This window comes from Phyllostomus discolor, chromosome 14 (genome assembly GCF_004126475.2).
Source record: "Phyllostomus discolor isolate MPI-MPIP mPhyDis1 chromosome 14, mPhyDis1.pri.v3, whole genome shotgun sequence".
NCBI lineage: Eukaryota > Metazoa > Chordata > Mammalia > Chiroptera > Phyllostomidae > Phyllostomus > Phyllostomus discolor.
Genome location: NC_040916.2, coordinates 45,211,936 through 45,233,332, shown reverse-complemented (window position 1 = coordinate 45,233,332; position 21,397 = coordinate 45,211,936). Strand labels below are relative to the sequence as shown.

The following is a 21,397-nucleotide window of genomic DNA, read 5'->3' as shown; positions in this document are numbered from 1 at the left end:
CTTTCCGAAGATGCTTCTCGTCATTGGTTATGCCGGGGCCCACCTGCCCCCATCTGTGCACCTCAAAAGCGATTGGCAGCGGGTACTGTCGTTTAGGAAGAAGCCGATCTGATTCCCTGCTTTCCTACTGAAGGCGGTGACTATCCCAGGTGTGTCTCCGCCCCCTCGCTCCCTATTGGCCGCGATCCTTAAAGCCTGCAGCTTGCTTATACAAATTTAAGGAACTCTCAGCTTGTATTTGGTGAATACTCGAGTGGAACCTTTTCCACTGTAAATGGACCTGGCGTGTGTAGATCCGTTTGCGCTTTCTCAAGCTAAACCCCAATGTCAGTTCTGCCATGCAGAAGTCACAGAATGGGATGTCACCCAAAACATTACGTAATTTGTTTTACAATTTTCTTGAGATTTGCCTACTATCTAGAGCGCCATAACATCTAAATGCATGGGGCCCTCACGCGGGGCAGCTCTAGGGCCGACGGCGTCACCCCTAGTTCCTTCCTCTGAGGGAGGGCTTGGAGCGGAACGGGCTTGGGAGTGCTGAAGGCACTGGCACCTGAAGCTAGGGACGGGCTTGCAGACCGGAAGTGGGGGAAAGGTGACGTTACAGTGCTGGCGTGGCCCGGGCCATTTCCAAAGGAATCTTAAAGCGGCACATTGGTAGGCTTCCCAAACAGGGGAGGAGGTTGGAAAAAGGGGCAAACAACCACACACACGAGCGTACACAACTATCTCCCACTTAAGAGCTCTACTTTTCCCTGCCCCCAGCACGGGGTGGGGGTGGGGTCGAGTCCAGTTTTCCCGCGCTTTGTTGCCCCGCCCCCTAGAGGCGGGAGAAGGGGAGGGTTATTAGGGGAAAGAGTTGCCTTTTATATTGTAATCAGCACTCACTTGCAGAATTTTTCAGGAAGCCCAGTGTGCCCCCTTGAGCGCGCTGTAGCGGGCCCGCAAGCCTCCGCAGATGGCTACGTATGCAGCCGCTCACAACCTGGGCGTGGTTATTAAAAGTGGTTCTGTTACTTTACCCCGGATCACAGGACAGGTGAACCCACGGACTCCCTCACGCACGCTGAGAGTCTGCGTAAGTAATAGAGACTGTTTTAAGGTGTGAGTCACAACTTCTGGATGGGAATTTGGGGGCCACCACTTACCATATGATTTCACTGGGCAAGTCGACCAACTCCCCTAACTAGTTTTCTCATAGGTAAAATTATATCCTCCTGACATGATCATTTTTTGGAGGATGAAAAAAGTGTTTAGAATGTAAAAGTGCTCTGTAGAGTGATGAGCAAATGGGTTAATGCCCCCCCACACACTTCACCTCCTTTCTCCAGCTCACAGCACTCTTCCATCTCTGAGCAACCAACCAGCATTTCATTCCCTCCTTCTCTGCGCTTTCCTATACGAATAATAATTACTGTTCACGTACACGTGTGGTACCTGTTATAGGAACTTTTATGTATATTAATTCATTTAGTCCTTACCACAACCCTGTTAGGTGGCTTACCCAAGGTCAAATGTCATGGAGTTGAAACTCTAAGGATCCAGAAAACTAAACACTACATATCACAGATTCTCTTGTCAAGAGGGTTCTGGATAGAAGTTTGTTCTTCAGTTAGATGCTCTGTTCATTCATTTAAGAAATGACTTAATTAAACCCCAGCCAGTGTGCTGGTCAGGGCACATGCCTGGGTTGTACCCCAGGCACAGACAGAAGGCAACCAATCAGTGTTTCGCTCTTACATTGATGTTTCGCACCCTTTTTCTCTCCCTCCTTTCTAAAATAAAATATTTTTTAAAAGTGACTTAATTCAACCAATCTGTTTCTTGAGCACCGCCCATGAGTGAAACACCATTGTAGGCACTGGGGATACAGCAGTGAACTAAGCAGACAGGAATCTCTGTCTTCATGAAACACACTCATGTGGAGAAGACAAACAATAAATATGATAAATAAGTAAAATATATAGAAACAGATTAGAAATTATCATTGCCAGGGAGGAAAATAAAGGACTATCAAGCCATGAAAAGACATGGAGGAACTTTAAATGCACACAATGTGAAGGAAAAGAAGCCAGTCTGAAAGGGCTATATACGATATGATTCCAAGTATACGACATTCTGGAAAAGGTGAAACTATGGAAACAGTGAAAACATCATGATATCCAAGTGGGGTGAAAAACAGGAGAATTAGTTGAAAAGCTGTTTAAGGAGGGGTGTGCCTCAGGTCCCCTGCTCCACTCCATGTGGCTTTTTGACTGCCCCTCTTCCGCCATCGCAGGAAACTGGAGGTGTGTGCGCCAGAGAGGGCAGGAATATAGTATCCTAAAATTAGTTAAACTAAAAAGAACATTTATATCCTAAATTCCAGCCCCTTCTCCCAATTCCATCCCCAGAACACTAGCAATCAGAACTAGACTCTTCAAGAGGACTCTAGAATGTTTGCCTTGGTAGAATCTGATGTAGAGATACTGACATCAAAGTTCCCCCAGGAAAAGACCTGGCCAGATCATCCTAGAGAAAACCTTACAGTTAACAGCTCCCCGTCAAGGCTCAAAAATATTATTTCCCACAGACCCTGAGAAAATAAAAGGTGGCTCTGACTGAGAAAGCGAATCCTGCCCTGCCATTCATCGAACTGGGATCACAGACATAGAAAGCCTGTAAAGTTAGCAGGAAATATTTTCTGCCCAGGTATGTAGCAATAAAGTTCATGAGGACCTCTTCTGAGACTATAGCTTTCTTACACACTGAGAAACCTTGTTCTCTAAAATCATAGAGTATAAGAAGCATTGCTGTTTGAAAGCATATCAGTGAAAATGAATCATTCTCCTTTTGCCTCAAGGATCCAAGTTCCCCTGAGACATATAAGCAGCCTTGATTTACAACCCAGGTGCAGAGCCTCAGATAAGAAGTTTCTGGACAGAGTATTCTACATCAACATTTTCTTTGCAGTCTGTGAACCTCTTTATACAGATCTCTATTTACTTTGAGCCTATGAGAACACCGCTTTGTTTAAATTTCACCTAAGCTTCACCCTTGCCCCACATCCAAGCACACATCTCTTCCTTTGTTTGCTGAGATGCCTCCCAGTTCCTTTGGTCTGTGATTATTCTCACTGGCCAAAGCTGATCTTTGAGCTAGGACAACTCTTTCAAAGAAAACAGGAGGCTTTGGGCCACCAAAGTGAAAGAGGAAACCAAGAATGAAGTTCAGTGGTGTAAGGGAAATAGAATTCAACACATGCAAGAAGCAAGGAGCCTCCCCAGGATGAGCGGGAAGGAGGATTGGAGGGGAAAGGGCGAAGAGGGAAGAAAAGGTTTACACCAGGAGGCTGCAGGAAGGACTTCCTGGGAAGGTGAGATGGACTAAATCCTTTCGGAGGAGTCAGATAGTTGGAGAGGAATTGGGGTCAGGTAGTAATAAGGAAAAGACAAAAAGTATTTCAAGGAAGAAAAAGTATCCTAGTGACTCATTATGAATAGCATTTAACAGTCAAAATAATGTACATTCGAAGCAGCCCTTTAACCAAACTTGTTACATAATTATATGGGGAAATGGGGGGAAGGAGGGCGGGAATTCGGACCAGCTGAGTTGTTATCTTCCATTTTGGAAATCAATTTGTATAATATTATAAAGTAATAAATTGAGTAGTCACAATGTAAGATGTTAGTTAGAAATATGGAAAGAGGTAACTGGTAAAGTACCAGGTGTAAGACTTAAAAATGGTTGCTTCTAATGTAGGGGGAATGGGGAGAGTGAGCTGGGATGTGTTATTTATAACAAGTATTGTAATTGACTCCAAATTATGTACATATAAAACTAAAAGAAGAAAAGATAGAACTAAAAGCTGGAACATAACCGCATATTAGTTGGGAAGGGTTGGTTAAAGTTATTCTGAGGCTTTTGCATTATTTGATTAATTTTTATTGTTAAATGTTAATGTCAAACTATTTAATTTAAATGTTAATAGAATAGGAGCACAGTGTATAATTTCCAAATAAGCAGAAAGAAAAAAATAAAAGGAATGGGATGGGAAGAGCTCACATAGTCCAGAAGACAAGAATCAAAAAATAAGAGACTTAGAAAAATCTGGATGGGCTAGAAAGACCAAAAAATTTGTTAAAAACGAATCCAACAATATCATAATCACAGAAATGTAAATTGAGTTAATTCTCCAGTTAAAAAGCAAAGTTAGTTAGATTTTTAGGAAAAAACTAAGTAATGGGATTAATTTTTACTGAATAAATATTAATATCCATTTATGCATTGATTAAAGAGACATACCTAAAACATAAATATAAAGGTTAAAAGTAAAAGAATATATACCTGAAACTAAAATAATAGTGTACATCAACTGTAATTGGAAAATAAAAATGTACTTTTTAAAAGTAGAAGAATAGAAAATATGTATGTGCCAGGCAAATACTAACTAGAAGAAAGCTGGTGTAGATATACTAATATCAGATAAAATAAAATATGATTTTCAACTAAAAGTTCTCACTGGAGATAAGAACTACAACACTGGCATAAGTTTGAATTCGGCACAAACACAATAATTAGAAACCAATATGTTCTTTTCTGTTAAGGCATATTTTTATGCCTCAAGTTTTTTTTTTAATTGATTATAGAGAGAGAGAGGAAAGGAGAGGGAAAAACATTGATTTGTTTCCCACCTACTGATTCATTGTTCATAGGCTATTTGTTGTATATGCTGGGGGTGGGGATTGAACCCACACCTTGGGGTATCAGGATCAACTGAGCTACCTGGCCAGGGCTAAACCTGTAAGTTCTTAATAGTACAGCCTCAAATTTATAAAAAAAAAAATGACAGAATTCCCAGGAGAAATTGATCAATCCACCGCAGTTGTGGGAAATTTTAACATATTTCTCTCAGTTAATTAATGGATCAAGAAAACAATATATATTTCTCAGTAAGAATGTAAGAGATTTGAAAAACACAATTAAAGATTAGACATAACAAACGTATATAAAACCCTGCAGCCAATAACTAGAGGGTACATATTCTTTTCTCATACACATACTTATTAACAGATTAATTGACGTATAACTGACATATAACAGCTACACATATTTAAAATGAACAATTTGATAAGTTTTGACTTAGCATCTAGCCACAAAATCATCACCACCAAGACAATGAACATATTCATCAACCCCAAAAGTTTACTCATGTTCCTATTATCTTGGGTGGCAGCATAACCTACCTTAAGACTGTATTTTCCACCTTTGGCTCCTAATTGTGACCATGTGATTACATTCTATGAATGTAAACATAAAAATATGTGAGTGGTATTTGCTGAATGGACTTTCCAGAAAAACTTCCTAAAGAAGTGTCAGGTAGCTGGCCTATGCCCTCTGTAATTCTTTCCATTGTTTCCCCTTCTCCCCTCTTTGTTTCCTGTCCAGAACACAGACGTGATGATTGAAGGATCTTGTGATTTGGAGGCACCCAGACGATGGAGCTGCAGGCCAAGGATGGTAGGGAATTACAAGAAGCCTGGGAATCTGATGACTCACTGGGGACACTATGTCAGCCCTGGGCTACGTCCAGGCTTTATTAGCTTGAGAGAAAAATGAACTTCCATCTTGTTTAAGTCTCTGCTATTTCCAGTATCTGTTACAAACATAAATGCTATTCCAAACTGACATATAATTGGTAGTAGTATCTAAAATGTTGTATTGACTTAGGGGAAGCGTGTGGGACCGTTGTTTGGGGAGGATCCACTTTACTGCAGGACAGAAAGGTGACCCTTAGTGTGGATTTGCAAACCACTCAGTCAAATCATCGCTCTTTGCAGAAAGCCGTTTGGAAAGGTTTTGTGTGCTGGCTCCTTCCTGCTGACTTTAGCAAAGTTCTACATAAAACATATGAAATCAGGCTTGAACCAGTCTGTAAGCATTTTTTTAATAGAAATAACACTCTGCTAAGGAAAGCACTCTCAACTTAGGCACCCCCACTCTCACAGCATCCCCCTCCCCCACAGCATCCCCCTCCCCACATACACACAAAATGAGGAATACAAAGGTTGACCCAGAGCCCCAGTGTATGAAACCGCTAGACTGAAAAAGCCAATTACTTCTCACCCCCCAGATAAAAGTAGTTCAATCAGAATGGTAGCTGCTAACTAGTCAAACCCCCCCAAAAAAAATAACACTGTGGCCCCAAACTTTTTTCAAGCACCTTCTGTTAAGAGTTCTGTGCCTAACAAAGGTGCACGACTCCCAGCAAACATCAGATTAATAGTGTTATCATCCCCTTCAAGTCTTAAAGAGTTACGGGGAATGGGGAGAGAGCACAGAAACCAACATGAAAAATATGAGAGTTTTTAGGCTTAATACAATATGGAAGATCTTTAGTCACAGTATTCATGCATAAGAATTGACTGGAATACTTACCTGACAGGGGAGATGCCATGATCACGAAGGTGGTTATCCCAGGGCGAGGCTTATCCATTGCACTCTGGATGTGCTGACCCCTGCGATTTCCCCAAATGTGAGATACGTGACTGCATAATTTGTGGTAGTGGGGGACTATGTTCCTGTTCTCCCCTAAAAAAAAATTGAGTGGAAGCCCTGGCCAGGTAGCTCAGTTGGTTAGGGCATCATGGTGAGAAGCCACAGTTGTGGGTTTGATCCCTAGTCAGGGTACATATAAGAATCAACCAAAGAATACCTAAGCAAGTGGAACAACAAAGTGATCTTCCTCTCTCCCTCTCTCCCTCTCCCTCTCTCATCAATAATTTTTTTAAACTTTTAAAAAATAAATTATTAACTGGAAGCCCACTCATTATTTCAGGAAACTGCTAACAAGAACAAACAAAATCCACACCTGGTCTGCAACAGCCTCTGGCTATAGAGAAATAAAGCATCCAGGATCCTTTAGAAGTGGCTCCCTCTAGAGGTAAAAGAGCCAAAACTGGGAAGCCCTTAAGGAGGGTATCAACCGCAGAAGCCTCCTCAGAAGGGCCATGTGATGGACAAAGAACCACCTCCCTGAGGGCAAAGCAAGGGGCTGTGGAGGACAGTGGAGATTTTCCGGGAGAGCAGAGCCAGGGGAAGTCAGATCAACCAGCCAAGGGACTTGCTCCTCTGTCATGGCAGGTGGTTCTTGCCCTCCAGGCTTGATATTACCATGTTGTTCTTTTTATCTGTTGCTGTGTAACACATCACCCCAAAACTTACAGGCTTAAAATAACAGTTTACTATTCCACATAGCTTCTTGGCTGGGCGCCGTGGCTCCTGTGGCTGTAGTCACAGCTGGAGCTGGAGCAGCGAGGGGCTGACTGGGCATCTCTCTCCCCTCACGTATTCTCAGGGCTTCTCAGCGTCTCTCCGTGGGGAACGATTTCAGCTTCCTCATGAGATGGGGCCTCAGGGCGCTGGAGTGTTAACTTAGAGGGTCCCAGCACAAGTGCTCCAGCAAACAAGGCAGAAGTTGGGTTGCTTTCCAGAGCCTAACCTCAGAGGTTATAGGGCATCATTTCCACTAGGCGCTGTCAGTCAACCAGCCACTGGCACATCCAGATTCAGGGTACGAGGACATAGACAAACCATTCAATGGCTTTAGACTAGTGACTAGTGGCTGCTGGTGTTCCCTATGCAGTCCTTTTCCAAATAAGAGTTTTGGTTGTGATTCACTTTGCTCTCCCAGCACTGCCTATCAGGTACGGTGGGGGCTGACAGCTGGGCTTTGCTTTCTATGTTGCTGGACCACCAATAGCCACGTGAGGGTCTGGTAGAGACACTGGGTAGCTGAAGGTATGTGCTGCCGCCTTCTGGTAGTTACCTATCTACAATCTACTTTCTTCTTCCTTAGTGAAATCACTCTTGTATTTCCCAAGTTCCCTTGCAGCTAAGAGTAGCCATGTGACAAAATTCCAGCCAATGGGAGGAAAGCCAAAGTTGTTGGATGAGATGTCCAAGAAAGTTTATTAAAAGGGTCAAAAAGCTGATAGTTGGTCCTTTTCTGTATTTTCTCCTTTCGTCCTGATTTCTGGCTGGAATACAGAAGTATGATCACCTTGGCCCACGAGTAAACCTTGGGAATGAGAACCACAGGCCAAGGATGGTGATACGGCCCCGATGGTGATGCAACTGCTGTGAGCCACCTACCTATGGACTCACATAAAACCTCTCTAATGTACGTCACTGTTAGTTCTGGTTTCCACTACTAGTAGCCAAGTGCAGTTCCCACCTTGGCATGTCTCCCTCGCTTGATCATCTATGGGAGCAGGGCTGGTCATTTTTACCCCCTAAAACCCACATTGAATCTGGCACAGAGTAGGCACTTCATAGTAGACACTTGTTGAATGAACACTGCGCAATTTAAGATATAAGTGGCTTACTGAAGTATACGAATTCAACAAGGTACAAGGAAGCAAGCTGCCCCACACCACAGCGACAACCACTACCTCCAACTGCACCCTGTCGTCAGCCTTCCCCTTCCCTGGAGCGCATTTCTCAAGTAGATGCCATGGCTTTCTAGTCATTTTCATGGACTGAAAATCTTGAACAATCCATTTGAAAAACTTCCATCTTATATTCAGTTCACAGCGTCCCCCCTCCCCCAGCTGAGGCTGGAGTTGCAGCACGGGGAGCAGCAGTGGTGAGGAAGGTAGCCTATTTCTTTGCTCTTCTTTCACCCTCCCCCCACCTCCTCCTCTGGCTTCTCCAGGGTTGGAATGGTAGGGAAGAAAAGAAACGGCCCGGACCCATGTGGCTTAATTGGTTGGGCATCATCCCACAAAGCAAAAGGTCGCCAGTTCAAATCTCGGCCCGGGTATGGTCCCTAATCAGGGCACATATGAGAAGGCAGCCAACTGATGTTTCTCTCTCACATTAATATTTCTCTCCCTCTCTATCTCCCTCCCTTACCCTCTCTCTAAAAATAAATAAATAAAATCCTTTAAAGAATGGTACAGTTTTATATGACTGGGGTGTTTAGAGCCCTCTGTATGACAGGTGCCTAAGTTTCTCTTGGTGGTAGGGTATAGTTGAGGAGACTCCCACCAGCCCCCACCCCCGCCCACACTGCACAGTCCTCAGTGTTCACAGTGCTCACTCCAGCTTGACCTCTTGCCCACAGCATCTCGCTGGTAGGGTCTTCTCACCCTGGAGGGGCCCGTCCTGAGCAGGGTCCTATTCAGATGGTTCAAGCCCAGGTACCTACATGATGTCCTCTTGGTCCATATGAAACTCCTGCATGTTTACCATGCCCCATGCTGGGACTGTGGACGACCCACTTATACTGCCATTCCAGGTGCTCACTCTGGCCAACCTGCAACATGGCCCATTCACCAAACCATCAGCAGCTGACTTCCCCCGTGTTCACATACATCTCCCAAACTCCTGTAAACTCAGGTCAGGTCCTTCCTGGACTCTCCCAGGGCCTTCCTTGTGCTCTTTGGCAGTCCTGGGACAACAATGTCACTGCTCAAGAAACATCCACTCATCAAATGTCCAGAGACACCCAGCTGTTTCTTGCAGGCACCTCCTGTCTCCTTGTGTGTTCTGTAGCCTCCACTCACCTAAGAATGAGGCAGGGGAATAACAAGCCCCCAGAAGAAACCAACAATTCTCCATAACTCTTAATTCTCTTATCAAATGTATTAACTGATATGGGCTGACAATGATGATAAGGACCTTGCACTACTACCTTATTTCTCAAAACCACCTTACAAGAGCCCTGGCTGGTGTGGCTCAATGGATTGAGTGCCAGCCTGTGAACCAAAGAGTGGCTGGTTCGATTCCTGGTCAGGTCACATGCCTGGGCTGCCGGCCAGGTCCCCAGTGTGGGGGCGCATGAGAGGCAACCACACATTGATGTTTCTCTACTCTTTACCTTCTACTCCTTTACCTTCTCTTTAAAAAAATAAATAAATAAACCTTTAAAAAAAAGTACCTTGTGAGGTAGAGAGATGAGATAATTGAGACTTCCTGGAAATTAAAATATGGAAACAGAAGTAACTAATTTATTTAAAGAACTCTAAGATAAAGTATAAGAAATTAAAAATAAATATAAGAAATTTAGAGGTTCAGTCCAAGAAATAGACTATATGACTGATAGGGGTCCTAAAAAGAGAGGACAAAGAAGTTGGTAGAGGAATTATTAAGAAATAACTCAGTAACATTTTCTTTTTCTTTTTTTTTTAAGATTTCAGTTATCTATTTCCTGAGAGAGGGGAAAGGAGAGAGAAAGAGAGGGGGAGAAACATCAGTGTGTGGTTGCCTCTCATGCGTCCTGTACTAGGGACCTGGCCTACAACCCAGGCATGTGCCCTAACTGGGAATTGAACCTGTGACTCTTTGGTTTGCAGCCCACGCTCAATCCACTGAGCCACATCAGCCAGGTCAGTAACATTTTCTTGAACTGAATTGAAGGACACAAGTTTCCAGATTGAAAGGGCCCATTGAATACCCAGCACAGTAAATTTTAAAAAAACAAAGAAAAAACAAAAATATTTAAAAATTAAACATTCAAGGATGTATCAACATGGAATTTCAGAGTAAATATTACGTGGAATTTCTAAAAGCTGTCAGAAAGAAAACCAGGTTTGCATACAACAGATACTCAGGTGCATAGTCAGATGGTACCAGATTCCTTTTTTGAGAAAGAATGGAGATTGGGGCAGAGAGAGAGAAATGAATTTGTTTTCCCACTTATTTATGAATTCATAGATCGATTCTTGTATGTACCCCGACCTGGGATCAAATCCACAACCTTGGTGCATCAGGAGGATGCTCTAACCAAATGAGCTGCCCAGCCAGAGCTTGGATTTCTCAGTACCCTTGAAATCTACAAAATAAAGGGGCAAAGCCTTCCAAATTCTAAAAAATTATTGTTATTACTATCATTTATTTTAGAGAGAGAGAGAGAGAGAGAGAGAGAGAGAGAAACATTGATGTGAGAAAGAAACATTAATCAGTTGCCTCCTGTACCAGGGATCAAACCCACAACCTAGATATGTGCCCTGACCAAGGATAGAATCCACAACCTTTTTTCTGGTGTATGGGACAACACTCCAAACAACTGAACTACCTGGCCAGGGCTAAAAAATATTATCTTAAATCTATGATGCTGTACTCTGCCAAGATATTTTTAAGCATGCAAACAAAGGAAATTTACTTTCTGTGCTCTCTCTCAGGAAGCTACTGGATGATGAAGTCTACTAAAACAAAGAGTGAAACCAAAGAAAATCCAAACATGGTATCTAGGAAATAATGGATCCACATAGAGGAGAAACAAAGAGATTCTCTGCATGAAGGCATAGGGAAGAGCCAGGACAATTTTGCTGCAGGCCAAGTGCACCCAGTACATATTGGAGCAGAAGGCCATCACATGAAGTGAACAGGCTACCTACTGTGTTTGAACAGTTTAAGAAGAGGTTTGCACTTCAGACAGAGGGAAAGAAAACAAAACAAAACAAACTCAAGGCAATTATAAATTCCAGGAAAAACAAAAATGTGCATTAGAGGCAAATTTAATCGTAATACTCATGCATCTTCATTGCAAACAAAATTTACATAGTCATAATTATAAACACAATAAATACTAATTTATCCAAAAAAGTGTGGTCTACTCTTGGAAGAAGGAATGAGTGTTCAGAGAGCTAAATCCTAATCTTATATTGCAAAAAGTGTGTATAGTGGCTAAAACTGAAAAATTAAGAAATAGTCTGGAGGGTGTGGCTCAGTTGGTTGTAGCATCATCCCCATAGACCGCATATCACAGGTTCAATTCCTGGTCAGGGCACATACCCAGGTTGTAGGTTCCATCCCCAGTCAGGGCATGTACAAAAAGGCAAATGTCGATGTTTCTCTCTCTCTCTCTTCCTCTCTCTCTAAAATCAATAAACATATCCTCGGGTGAAGAGTTAAAAAGTAATAATAAAGCCCATTTAAAGAATATTTGTGTGTATATTTTTATACTCTATTCTGTTCCATTCATCTATTTGTCTATCCTGTGCCAATACCACACTGTCTTGGTTACTGTAGCTGTACAATGTCTTAAAACCAAAAGACAATGAACTAACATCAGTAACTCCAATGGAGAATTCTACACCCCATGAAAATTCCTTCAAATAAAGGCAAAATGACATTTTCAGACAAATAAAAGTTCTTCAGCCTGAAGGAAAATTATCCCAGATGGAAGATGGAACTATGGGAAGAAATAAAGATTAGCCCTGGCTTGTGTGGCTCAGTGGATTGAGGGCCAGCCTGTGAACCAAAGGATCACCAGTTCAATCCCCAGTCATGGCACATGCCTGGGTTGCGGGCCAGGTCCCCAGTGGAGGGCATGCAAAAGGCAACTACACATTGATGTTTATCTCCCTCTCTTTCTCCCTCCCTTCCCCTCTCTAGAAAAATAATTAAACAAAATATTTTTTAAAGAGGGGGCTTAGAAAATAAATTTTAAAAAATAAAGATCATTAGGAAAAGTGTCACTCATGTAATTCAAATTACATTTCATGATTCGCACAGAGTCCTCTGGATGCACCACGCAATCAGGGCATGGTGCATCCCAGCATTTTCTGTTGAAACCTTGTATTATTTAGTAGAATGACTTTTATGAAACTCTGACATTTATATATGATACAAATGATATTCTAGATTTCAACTTTTTCCTCAAAGAGAAAACGCTGTCAATTATCCAGCCTATATATTTTTAAAATATTTCTGATATCAACTTCTCATTACCCATATTTAGGACAGCCCACTGAACTTCTGGTGTGAGAGAAATGCTTCCCTGGACATGTTTCCTTGCACGAATTTGAGATGCACATCTGTTCTAAGTCACATTTACACATCTATGAAAACATCAGCATGGGCCTCCATGAAATGTTTATGAGACAACTAGAACTGAACCATAACAGATTGGAATCTGGGGTCCTATTACTATCCTAAGTGTCAGGTAATGTTTCTCCACAAGTGACACATACATGAATGAATGGATGGGTGAAGAGAGAGAAACATCAATATGAGAGAGAAACATTGACTGGTTGTCTTTTTATACACAGCCCGCCCAGCAAGAGATTAAACCTGCAACCTGGCTATGTGCCCTGACCGGGAATCAAACCTGTGACCTTTCAGTCAATGGGATGATGCTCCAATCAACTGAGCCACACCAGCCAGGGCAACCTCTATTTTTTTGAAACACAATGTGAACTATGAATTTTATTTGTTTTATTACCAAAATTTATAATAAACTTTCTAAGTAACATTTCCTAAAAACAGTAGCTCAGAGAGATTTATTTTGTTTCTGATGAGCTATGGGTTTAGTTGTTTTTTTTTCCAAAAAATTCAGAATTTTTCTATTTATTAATAATTATTATTTACTATTATCTATTGTAGAATTTCATAAAGGTCTCTTACAGATGTATAAATAGTCCATTCTTCTCTCATATAATATGAAAATAAAGTGTGATCATTAAAATATTTTATGTCAGTTTTACCTAAGAAGGTGATTAAAAATGCAGATTAATTACCCTGACCAACATGTACTGAACCAGTATGCCTCTTAGAAGTGGAAATGTCCTGGCTGGTGTGTCTCAGTAGACTGAGTGCTGGCCTGTGAAGCAAAGGATCACAGGTTCAATTCCCAGTCAGGGCACATGCCTGGGTTGTGGTCCAATTCCAAGATGGGGGCATGTGAGAGGCAACCACACATTAATGTTTCTCCCCCTCTCTTTCACCCTCCCTTTCTCTCTCTCTAAAAATAAATAAATAAAATATTTTTTTTAAAAAAGAACCAGAAGTCACATTTGACTGAATCCCCAGTTGTTGTTTAGGTGTCTTTAATAGAATCTATTAGAAAAACACTTCTTTGATTGTGTTTTCATCTAATGTGTTTTTAATTACCATAATTTATTTTGCATTAACTTTGTTCTCTCAGAACAGGAAATTACCTTTCTCTCATAGCTCTGAGGTGCACAGACTGTTGATTCCAGCAATACTTCAAACAATACCTCACTCTGTTGTCTTATCATTATAGTCTGAATTCATTTGTCATATTACTCTGGTTTTTCTATCCTTATCCAATTATGACCTTGTATTTTACTCATATTTTAACTCCATTTGATTCTCAGTAAGATCTGTGGAATATCTCACAAGCGCTGGTCAAAATATGACACTGGAATATAAAACGAAACCGGGGCGAACCCGTGGAAATGCTGCTGGGAGGACGGTGCGCCTGAAGAGGGTGTGGGGGGGATCAGACCCCTTTCCCCGAGCCTTGCCCTGTGCGCCTGTTCCGTCTGGCTGTGGTACCCTTTCACAGTAAAGCAGAAATCTAGGTCAGAAATAAAGCATCCAAGCTGTCAGCACGTTCCATGAACAGGGAAGTGAGCTAGACTGATGGGAAACATTGAGAAGACGCTGGGCCGGCTTGCATTCAGCAGCTTTCCGTGCCGGTATCTCTGGCCACGAGACTAAGTCCTCACAGGTGGGATGGGGCTGAACTGGCCTTTGCCCTACCGCTGCCCATGGGCAGATCTGCCCTCGCTCTTCTCCCTTCTGCCTGACTGGGAGGGCCACACCGGGGTGACCTTGGAGTTCAGTTGTTGGAACCGCGACTTCATAGAGACTACGGACAAGTCTTTCCTCCCCTGAAAACTGGAGTTTTGTTTTTTATTTTTCAGGGTTTTTTTAAACATTTTGAACTTTTTTTTAAAAGATTTTGTTTATTTTCAGAGAGGGAATGGAGGGAGAAAGAGAGAGAGAGAGAAACATCAATGTGTGGTTTCTGGGGGCTGTGGCCTGCAACCCAGGCATGTGCCCTGACTGGGAATCGAACCTGCAACTCTTTGGTTTGCAGCCCGCGCTCAATCCACGGAGCAATGCCAGCCAAGGCCTGAAAACTGGAGTTCTTATGTGAGTGAGAATAAAACAAATTCTTTTTTTAAAATCTGAAGAAAAATACTTTTAAAAACAATGTGAAAATTGACAAACAAGGAAACAATAAAGACTAAAAAGTCAAGAACAAATTGTTCAATTTAAGAAGTTGTAAAAAATAAATAAAATATTAATAATGGTTTTGTAGTAAAAAAAATAAAATAAAATAAGAGTAAACCTAAGAAAACAGAAGCATATAATGGAACTCCAGGCTGACACTTATTTTCCCTCAAGATTTTAGGTGTTACACAATGCCAATGTGTTTTTTTGGATCTATTGTTGCTGATTACAAGCCTCTTGTCAGTCTTCTTTCTTTCCTTGGCAGATAATCTACCTTTCCTTTCACTCTAATATATACAGGTACGATAATAGGAGAGGATGAATTTGGGGTACTTTAAGGATTAAAGGGGTTGCCCTGGTCAGTGTGGCTCACTTGGTTGGAGTGTCATCCTGTAACCGAAAGGTTGCAGGTTCAATCCCCAGTCCAAGTACCTACGGGAGGCAGCTGATCAATGCTTCTGTCTCACATCATTTTCTCTCTCACTTCTTCTCTCCCTTCCTCTCTCTAAAAGCAATGAGAAAATAATGTTGGGTGAAGATTTTTAAAAATTTTAAAGGATAAAAGGGGCAAGAAAAACAAAAAAATGATTCATCCCATTAGGAAAAAAAAAGCCAGGAAAGACAGGTGTGGGGGATGAGAAGATGAGGTGGGTCTGGTGCTGCAGGACATCCAAGTGAGGATTCCTGTGTCTGGGGGCTCAATGGGTTTAAAACTCTGGAAGAGGTTTTGATCTGTGGGTTGAAGCTATAGACACAAGAAGCAGCAGCATTAACGTGTGACATATGTTGGAGACCTGGAGAATGAGATGTTGGGAATGCTGACAGTGGGAAAATATAGAGCGAGAAGTAATTTGAGAAAGCCCGGGATGGAAACCTTGGGATCCTCATGCTAAGGACAGAGCAGAGAGAGAGAAACCCGAAAAGAAAAAGTTGAAATAGAGGGGTCAAAAAGATGGGGTGAAATGAGTGGAGAGAGTGCCATCCCAGAAGCCAGAAGAAATGAGTGGCCGGGAGAAAATGCTTGACAGTGTCGGATGCTTTGGAGAGGGCAAGCGAGGCGAGGGTTAGATTTAGAGAGGAGGCTGCCGTGGGGAACGTGGCCAGAGCGGTTTCTTCATGAACGCAAGGGGTGGAAGAAGCATGACTGCCGTGGGCTGAGGGGTGAAGCAGGCAGAGCAGACTGCTCTTGGAGTAGCTGAGGGTGGAAAGGAAAGAGAAAGGGTGCTGGCTAAAAAAAGGAAGGGGTATTTTATTTAATTTTTAAAGACAACTGTTGAGTGTTTTTATTACAAAAGTAGTTATATAGTCTTTCCATAAAACTTGAAAGTGCAGCCCTGGCTGGTGTGGCTCAGTGGATTGAGTGCTGGCCTGCAAACCAAAGGGTCACTGGTTCCATTCCCAGTCAGGGCACATGCCTGGGGTGCAGACCAGGTCCCCGGTGGGGGGTGTGTGAGAGGCAACCACACATTAATGTTTCTTTCCCTCTATTTCTCCCTCCCTTCCCCTCTCTAAAAATAAATAAAATCTTTTTAAAAATAATTTTTTAAAAAAGGGCAAAGAATAGGCAATTCTTTTTTTCAAGAACACTTTCCCTTGCTTTAGTATGTTTTGTCTTTTTCTGCTTTTAAAATGAGCTTTCAATTACACAATATCAAACTATACTAAAAAATGCCAGCCACTGGCACTGTATGGAGAAGCCCACAAATAAGGACCGACAGCAGCAGCCATGGACAAGAGGTGGGAAGTGATTAAAGAAGTGGCTAACAAACGCTCACAGGAAGCTAAAACTATTCAACAGGCTGTGCCCTGATCTAGCACAGGTTACACTAGTCATTACCTTGGTGGGTGGCCTCGGTGTATTTGGGTTCAGATGCTACACGGCAATACAATTTCTTCCAGTTAAGAGTTCCTGGCTTGCACAGACCACAGGGTGGCCGGAGGGCACCGGACCAGTCTAGTTTTTCAAAGTGCTGTCGTAGACCTGATAGGTGTGCTGAGAGACTTCAGGAGCTCTACACTTCAGCGACAGCGTATGATTAGGGTTTCCTGGCTGGACACCTAGCTCGGCCAAGATCCAAATGCCATTGGTGAGCTTCAGAGACTGGTCCATGTCCTGCCCTCCCACATTTCTCTTGGCAATATTATAAACGTTGTTGTTTTGCAACTTGCTGGAAACAGCGTCAGCATTTCAATGACATTCCTTAATCTGAAAGTTCATTTTTATTGGGAATATCCTTCCATGTTGCAAGGAAGACCTGGCGCTCCCTTTTGCCATCTTCTACAAAAAGTACATTGAGCGGGATGAGGCGGCTGAAGTAGAAGACATCGGTATTGTTTTCACAGCCACCTGCAGGTTATGCAGAGTTCCATCTTCAAGGCTGGGCGCGAGGTGTTGAGAGGCAGGGAGACATCGACACGCTGGTTTGGCGTCAGTGGTGTGTGCATGGCCAGAGGACCGCTGGGGATGACCCCAAATCTTTTCTTGTGAAAGTGGATCACGAGGTCTGTTGTGTGCTGCAGAGCTTTGTCGGTGAGTTCACTTCCATATAGATGTGCTCCTGAAATGAGTAAATGTTCCAGAAATCTCCAAGCCTTTAGCCTTTACTGCAGTCAGCCAGAGAGCCTTGGGAGCCACATATCCACCGTGCACATGCCTCTCCCTGCAGAGAGTTCAAACAGGTCATCCAGACCGCTGCTGACCACGCAGGGGGAGGGGGAGGAGCAAAGGCTGCAGGCGCCAGTGATGAGATGAAGGATTGTCCCACCAGCCTACCTAGTCCTCCTCCCAAGAGCTCCACTGCTCCCACCTGCACGGAGGATACCTGTGGCACATTGCCTGGGGGACAGAGGTCAAGGTTTAAAAGGTCCCCGAGAAGGTCACCTTGAGAGGGAATAACCTGAGGCTGCTCCACGCTGGCGGCAGTGGTGGTGCCAACAGAGCTGTCACCGGCATCAGTGCTCCCATGATGTATTGGCAAGTGTTTGCGATGGATTCCATGACTTCCTTCCACAAAAGCATCGGGAGGCTTGTGGCACACAGAGGCCAAAGAAGCCACGTGGCAGATTAGCTCATCCAGCAGAGTTGGCTCAGAGAAATCTGTCTCCTCAGAGGTGAGTGGCTTCTCAGACAAGGCTACTTCCTTGGCTGTGACAGGGTCTGTTGAGAGAGGCCACCAATAAATACAGCCCCTATCTCGAAGGTCAGGATTATCAGAATCCTGTGTTGCCAAACTCGAGACCTGCTGTACCAGCTCCTGTGTTTCTGAAACAGGTCTGAGGAACAGTTTCACTACGGCAGTAAGCAGAGTGAGCTGCACCAGGGTGCTTTCACCCTGACAACCCTCCAGGGAGCTCTCTCATGACTCATATGCATTGTTGGTGCACTCAGCATCTGCTCCCACCATCCAAATCGTAGCTGCTCGAACACCTGGCTCATCCAGCGAGTTGGAGTTCTCACACAGTAGCAATGAGACTTCCATGCTTCCGGTACTTGCGGAAGACATCCCTGATGACAACGATCAGGGACATCTTGCCTCTTGGACCCTGTAACTCACTTTGGACTGGCTGAGACTGAGCAATGTGCTTACCGACGCTCTGCAGGCCGCTCCACCGTGATGGCACACCGCCCAGTGGCCCGCACAGCTTCGTGGACGAAGCCAACACCCACTTCTGTGGCATATTCCTTCGGTTCTGCCCAAACCTGAGCAATATTGGCCTAGGATGCCAGGCGAATCATGAGTCATAACTTCTCCGGTTTAACATAGACGGGACAGGAGAGTTCAGGCCTTTTCTGAACAATTAGGTTGATGTTCCCCAGGCCGATGTACTGCACCTCTGGCTCCCCAGACAGCGAAGTGATGTGTGGAGGGGCCAACTTCTTCAGCAGAATGTCGTCGTAGTCAGAGCCCTCGGCTAACAACTCCAGAAATTCCCTCAGGACTGCTACTGCTGGAAGCGCCACTGCTGAGGTGGCCTGAGATGGCTGGGGAGTCGCCCACTCACAGATGCTCTGAGCCTCTCACTCATCTTCAGGGTCACGAGCGGACAGGCAGGCCCCATTCCGTGCACTCATCCAGGGCTGTCAGCAGCGTAATAGTGTTCTGTGGGTTCGGATCGAGTAAGCTGCTGTTTGGGTGAGATTCACTGATTTCAGATAACGCTGCTACAGCATTAGCCACCACCATTGGATTTGAATCTGCTATGAGATCCCACAGAGAATCCAGAAATCCCTGATCCGCCACCATTTGGGCATTAATATCATGGAGCTTTGCCAGCAAACTGCCGCTGTTTTCCGAACATAGGGATCCTCATCCTGCAAGCACTTGCGGAGGGCCTCACAGAGACATTCTGTAATCTTGCCCACCTGGATGCACCCCGTGGTTCTGACTGCCAAGGCCCGAATCAGAGGACTGGGATCTTCACAGGCCTTCACAAAGCTGTCAACAGCCATGACGGCCCTGGCTGGCTGGCTCTTGGCGTGGTTCTGCAGGTGGAGATACAGAAGCTCCTTTAGTTGCAGAGTGTCAGTCAGCACACAGTTTACTACTGTATCTGGGAAGAGGGAGCGAACATCCTTCCCCACAATCCTAGCAGCACTTTCTTCACAGCCTCTTTTCTCTCCTTTCTTTTCATTGTTAAGCCTTAATTCAAAGGTTTCTCTTTCTTTGTGGGCTGTGACGTACTTGGAGTCAGTCATGGTATTGGATCTGTAATGTGTGCCAGAGGCAAGGAGGGGGGGTGGCAGTAGCCAGAGCACCCAGCTGATGGAGGTGACAACTGTTTATCAGGGTGATTGATGGCCCTTCAATTCACCCACATAATCCAAGTAAAAATGGGCTACTTTGAAAGATGTTTGTTGCATTTTACATATCGTGAGCATTTTCCATTTTAATAATCTGCAATATTTGCTGTTATTGTAAAAGAGATGTTCATTGTAAAATGAAATGTGAAACAGTAATGTACAAGGCCCCAGACAAGGTTACGGTAGTGTGGATTTGATGGGTACACACTGGGAGAAAAGCCCTGGCAGAGCCAGTGTTGGAGGCAGAAGAGACTCAGGTGTAACTGATGCTGGAGGTGCAGGAGGAGGGAAGGGGTTCAGAGCTTCCTGACTGACGGCCTTGACTCCCTACGTAAAGAAGGGAGCGGCTTCCACTGAGAGTGAAGGGGTAGTTGCTGCAGGGAAATGGTGAGGGCTAACCAGGGTCACTGAGGGCTGCTGAGAATGGGAAACAGCTGTCCACGTGGCTCACCTGCCAGTGAGCTACACCTGGGTTTTTGTCCTTGTTGTGTCCGCTAATTAGATAAGTGTCATTGGCCAAATGACCAAACCTCTCTGCACCTTAGAAGTCTAGATGAAAAAGTTGAAAAGGAAGATGATTGAGAATCAGTCCACGCTTGGATGAGAGTGAAGTAAAAAGAAGGTTGGGAGATGAAGTCATTGGCAAGCTGGTAGTTTACATGATAAATCATGAGGTCTTTTCTCATTAGAGATGGAAACAAAGCAAGGAAGAAGTTAACAAGAAAGTAAAAGAAAATGAGGAGTTGAAAGAAGAGATAATTTTTATATATTTTCCTGTACTACAAAAGTAATATGTTTTAGTTCGAAACATTCATAAAAACAAAACTCAAAAAACTTGCATTTCTATCACCCAGAAATAAACACTATGAAATTTTCATGTATTTCTTGCCGGTCCTTGTATTAAGCTAGGAAACCATTGGCATAATTAAACATTCTACAGCATGGACTCTAGAGCCAGACCTCCTGGCTACACTCCATCATGCCAAGTTGTGGATTCTCAAAAGGTTTTGGTCTCAGGGCCTTGCAGATGCCAAAGCCGCTGCCTTGGACCTTCCCACACCCAGCCAGGGTCAGCCCCACCGTGTTCTTTGACATCACTGCGGACCGCGAGCCTTTGGTCCACATCTCCTTCAAACAGTTTGCAGAGTTCCAAAAACAGCAGAAAACTTCTGTGCTCTGAGCACTGGGGAGAAAGTATATGGTTATAAAGGTTCCTCCTTTCACAGAATTATTCCAGGATTTATATACCAGGTTGGTGACTTCACACGCCACAATGGCACAGGTGGCAAGTCCGTCTACAGGGAGAAATTTGATGATGAGAATTTTGTCCTGAAGCACACAGGTCCTGGCATCTTGTCCATGGCAAATGCCGGACCCAACACAAACGGTTCCCAGTTTTTCATCTGCACTGCCAAGACCGAGCAGCTGGATGGCAAGCATGTGGTCTTCTGCCGGGTGAAAGACCACATGGATGTTGCTGTGACAGCCATGGAGCACTATGGGTCCAGGAATGGCAAAACCAGCAAGAAGATCCTGGCCATTACTGACGGTGGACAACTGTAATATATTTGACTTGTGTTTTATCTGAACCACCAGACCATTCCTTCTGTAGTTCAGGAGAGCACC

The 21,397-nt window shown here is 43.8% G+C and overlaps 1 protein-coding gene, 1 long non-coding RNA gene, 1 other non-coding gene and 1 pseudogene across 3 annotated transcripts; 3 read left to right on the top strand and 1 right to left on the bottom strand.

Annotated features, from left to right (window-relative positions):
- The first annotated feature begins 109 nt into the window (after positions 1-109).
- LOC118498153 lies at positions 110-5,609 on the top strand. The gene is made up of 3 exons (XR_004900674.1): positions 110-1,104; positions 2,573-2,691; positions 5,428-5,609. It is a non-coding gene; the product is annotated as an uncharacterized LOC118498153 (long non-coding RNA).
- Positions 5,610-6,409: 800 nt separating this feature from the next.
- Positions 6,410-6,573, top strand: LOC114489279. Its single transcript, XR_003683848.1, has one exon. It is a non-coding gene; the product is annotated as a U1 spliceosomal RNA (small nuclear RNA).
- Positions 6,574-16,710: 10,137 nt separating this feature from the next.
- LOC114489052 lies at positions 16,711-19,720 on the bottom strand (annotated as a pseudogene).
- Positions 19,721-20,783: 1,063 nt separating this feature from the next.
- On the top strand, positions 20,784-21,334 carry LOC114489126 (peptidyl-prolyl cis-trans isomerase A-like). Its single transcript, XM_036015991.1, is given in 2 exon segments — positions 20,784-20,913; positions 20,916-21,334. Coding segments are annotated over 2 exon segments (534 nt in total). The 5' UTR covers positions 20,784-20,798.
- The last annotated feature ends 63 nt before the right edge of the window (positions 21,335-21,397 follow it).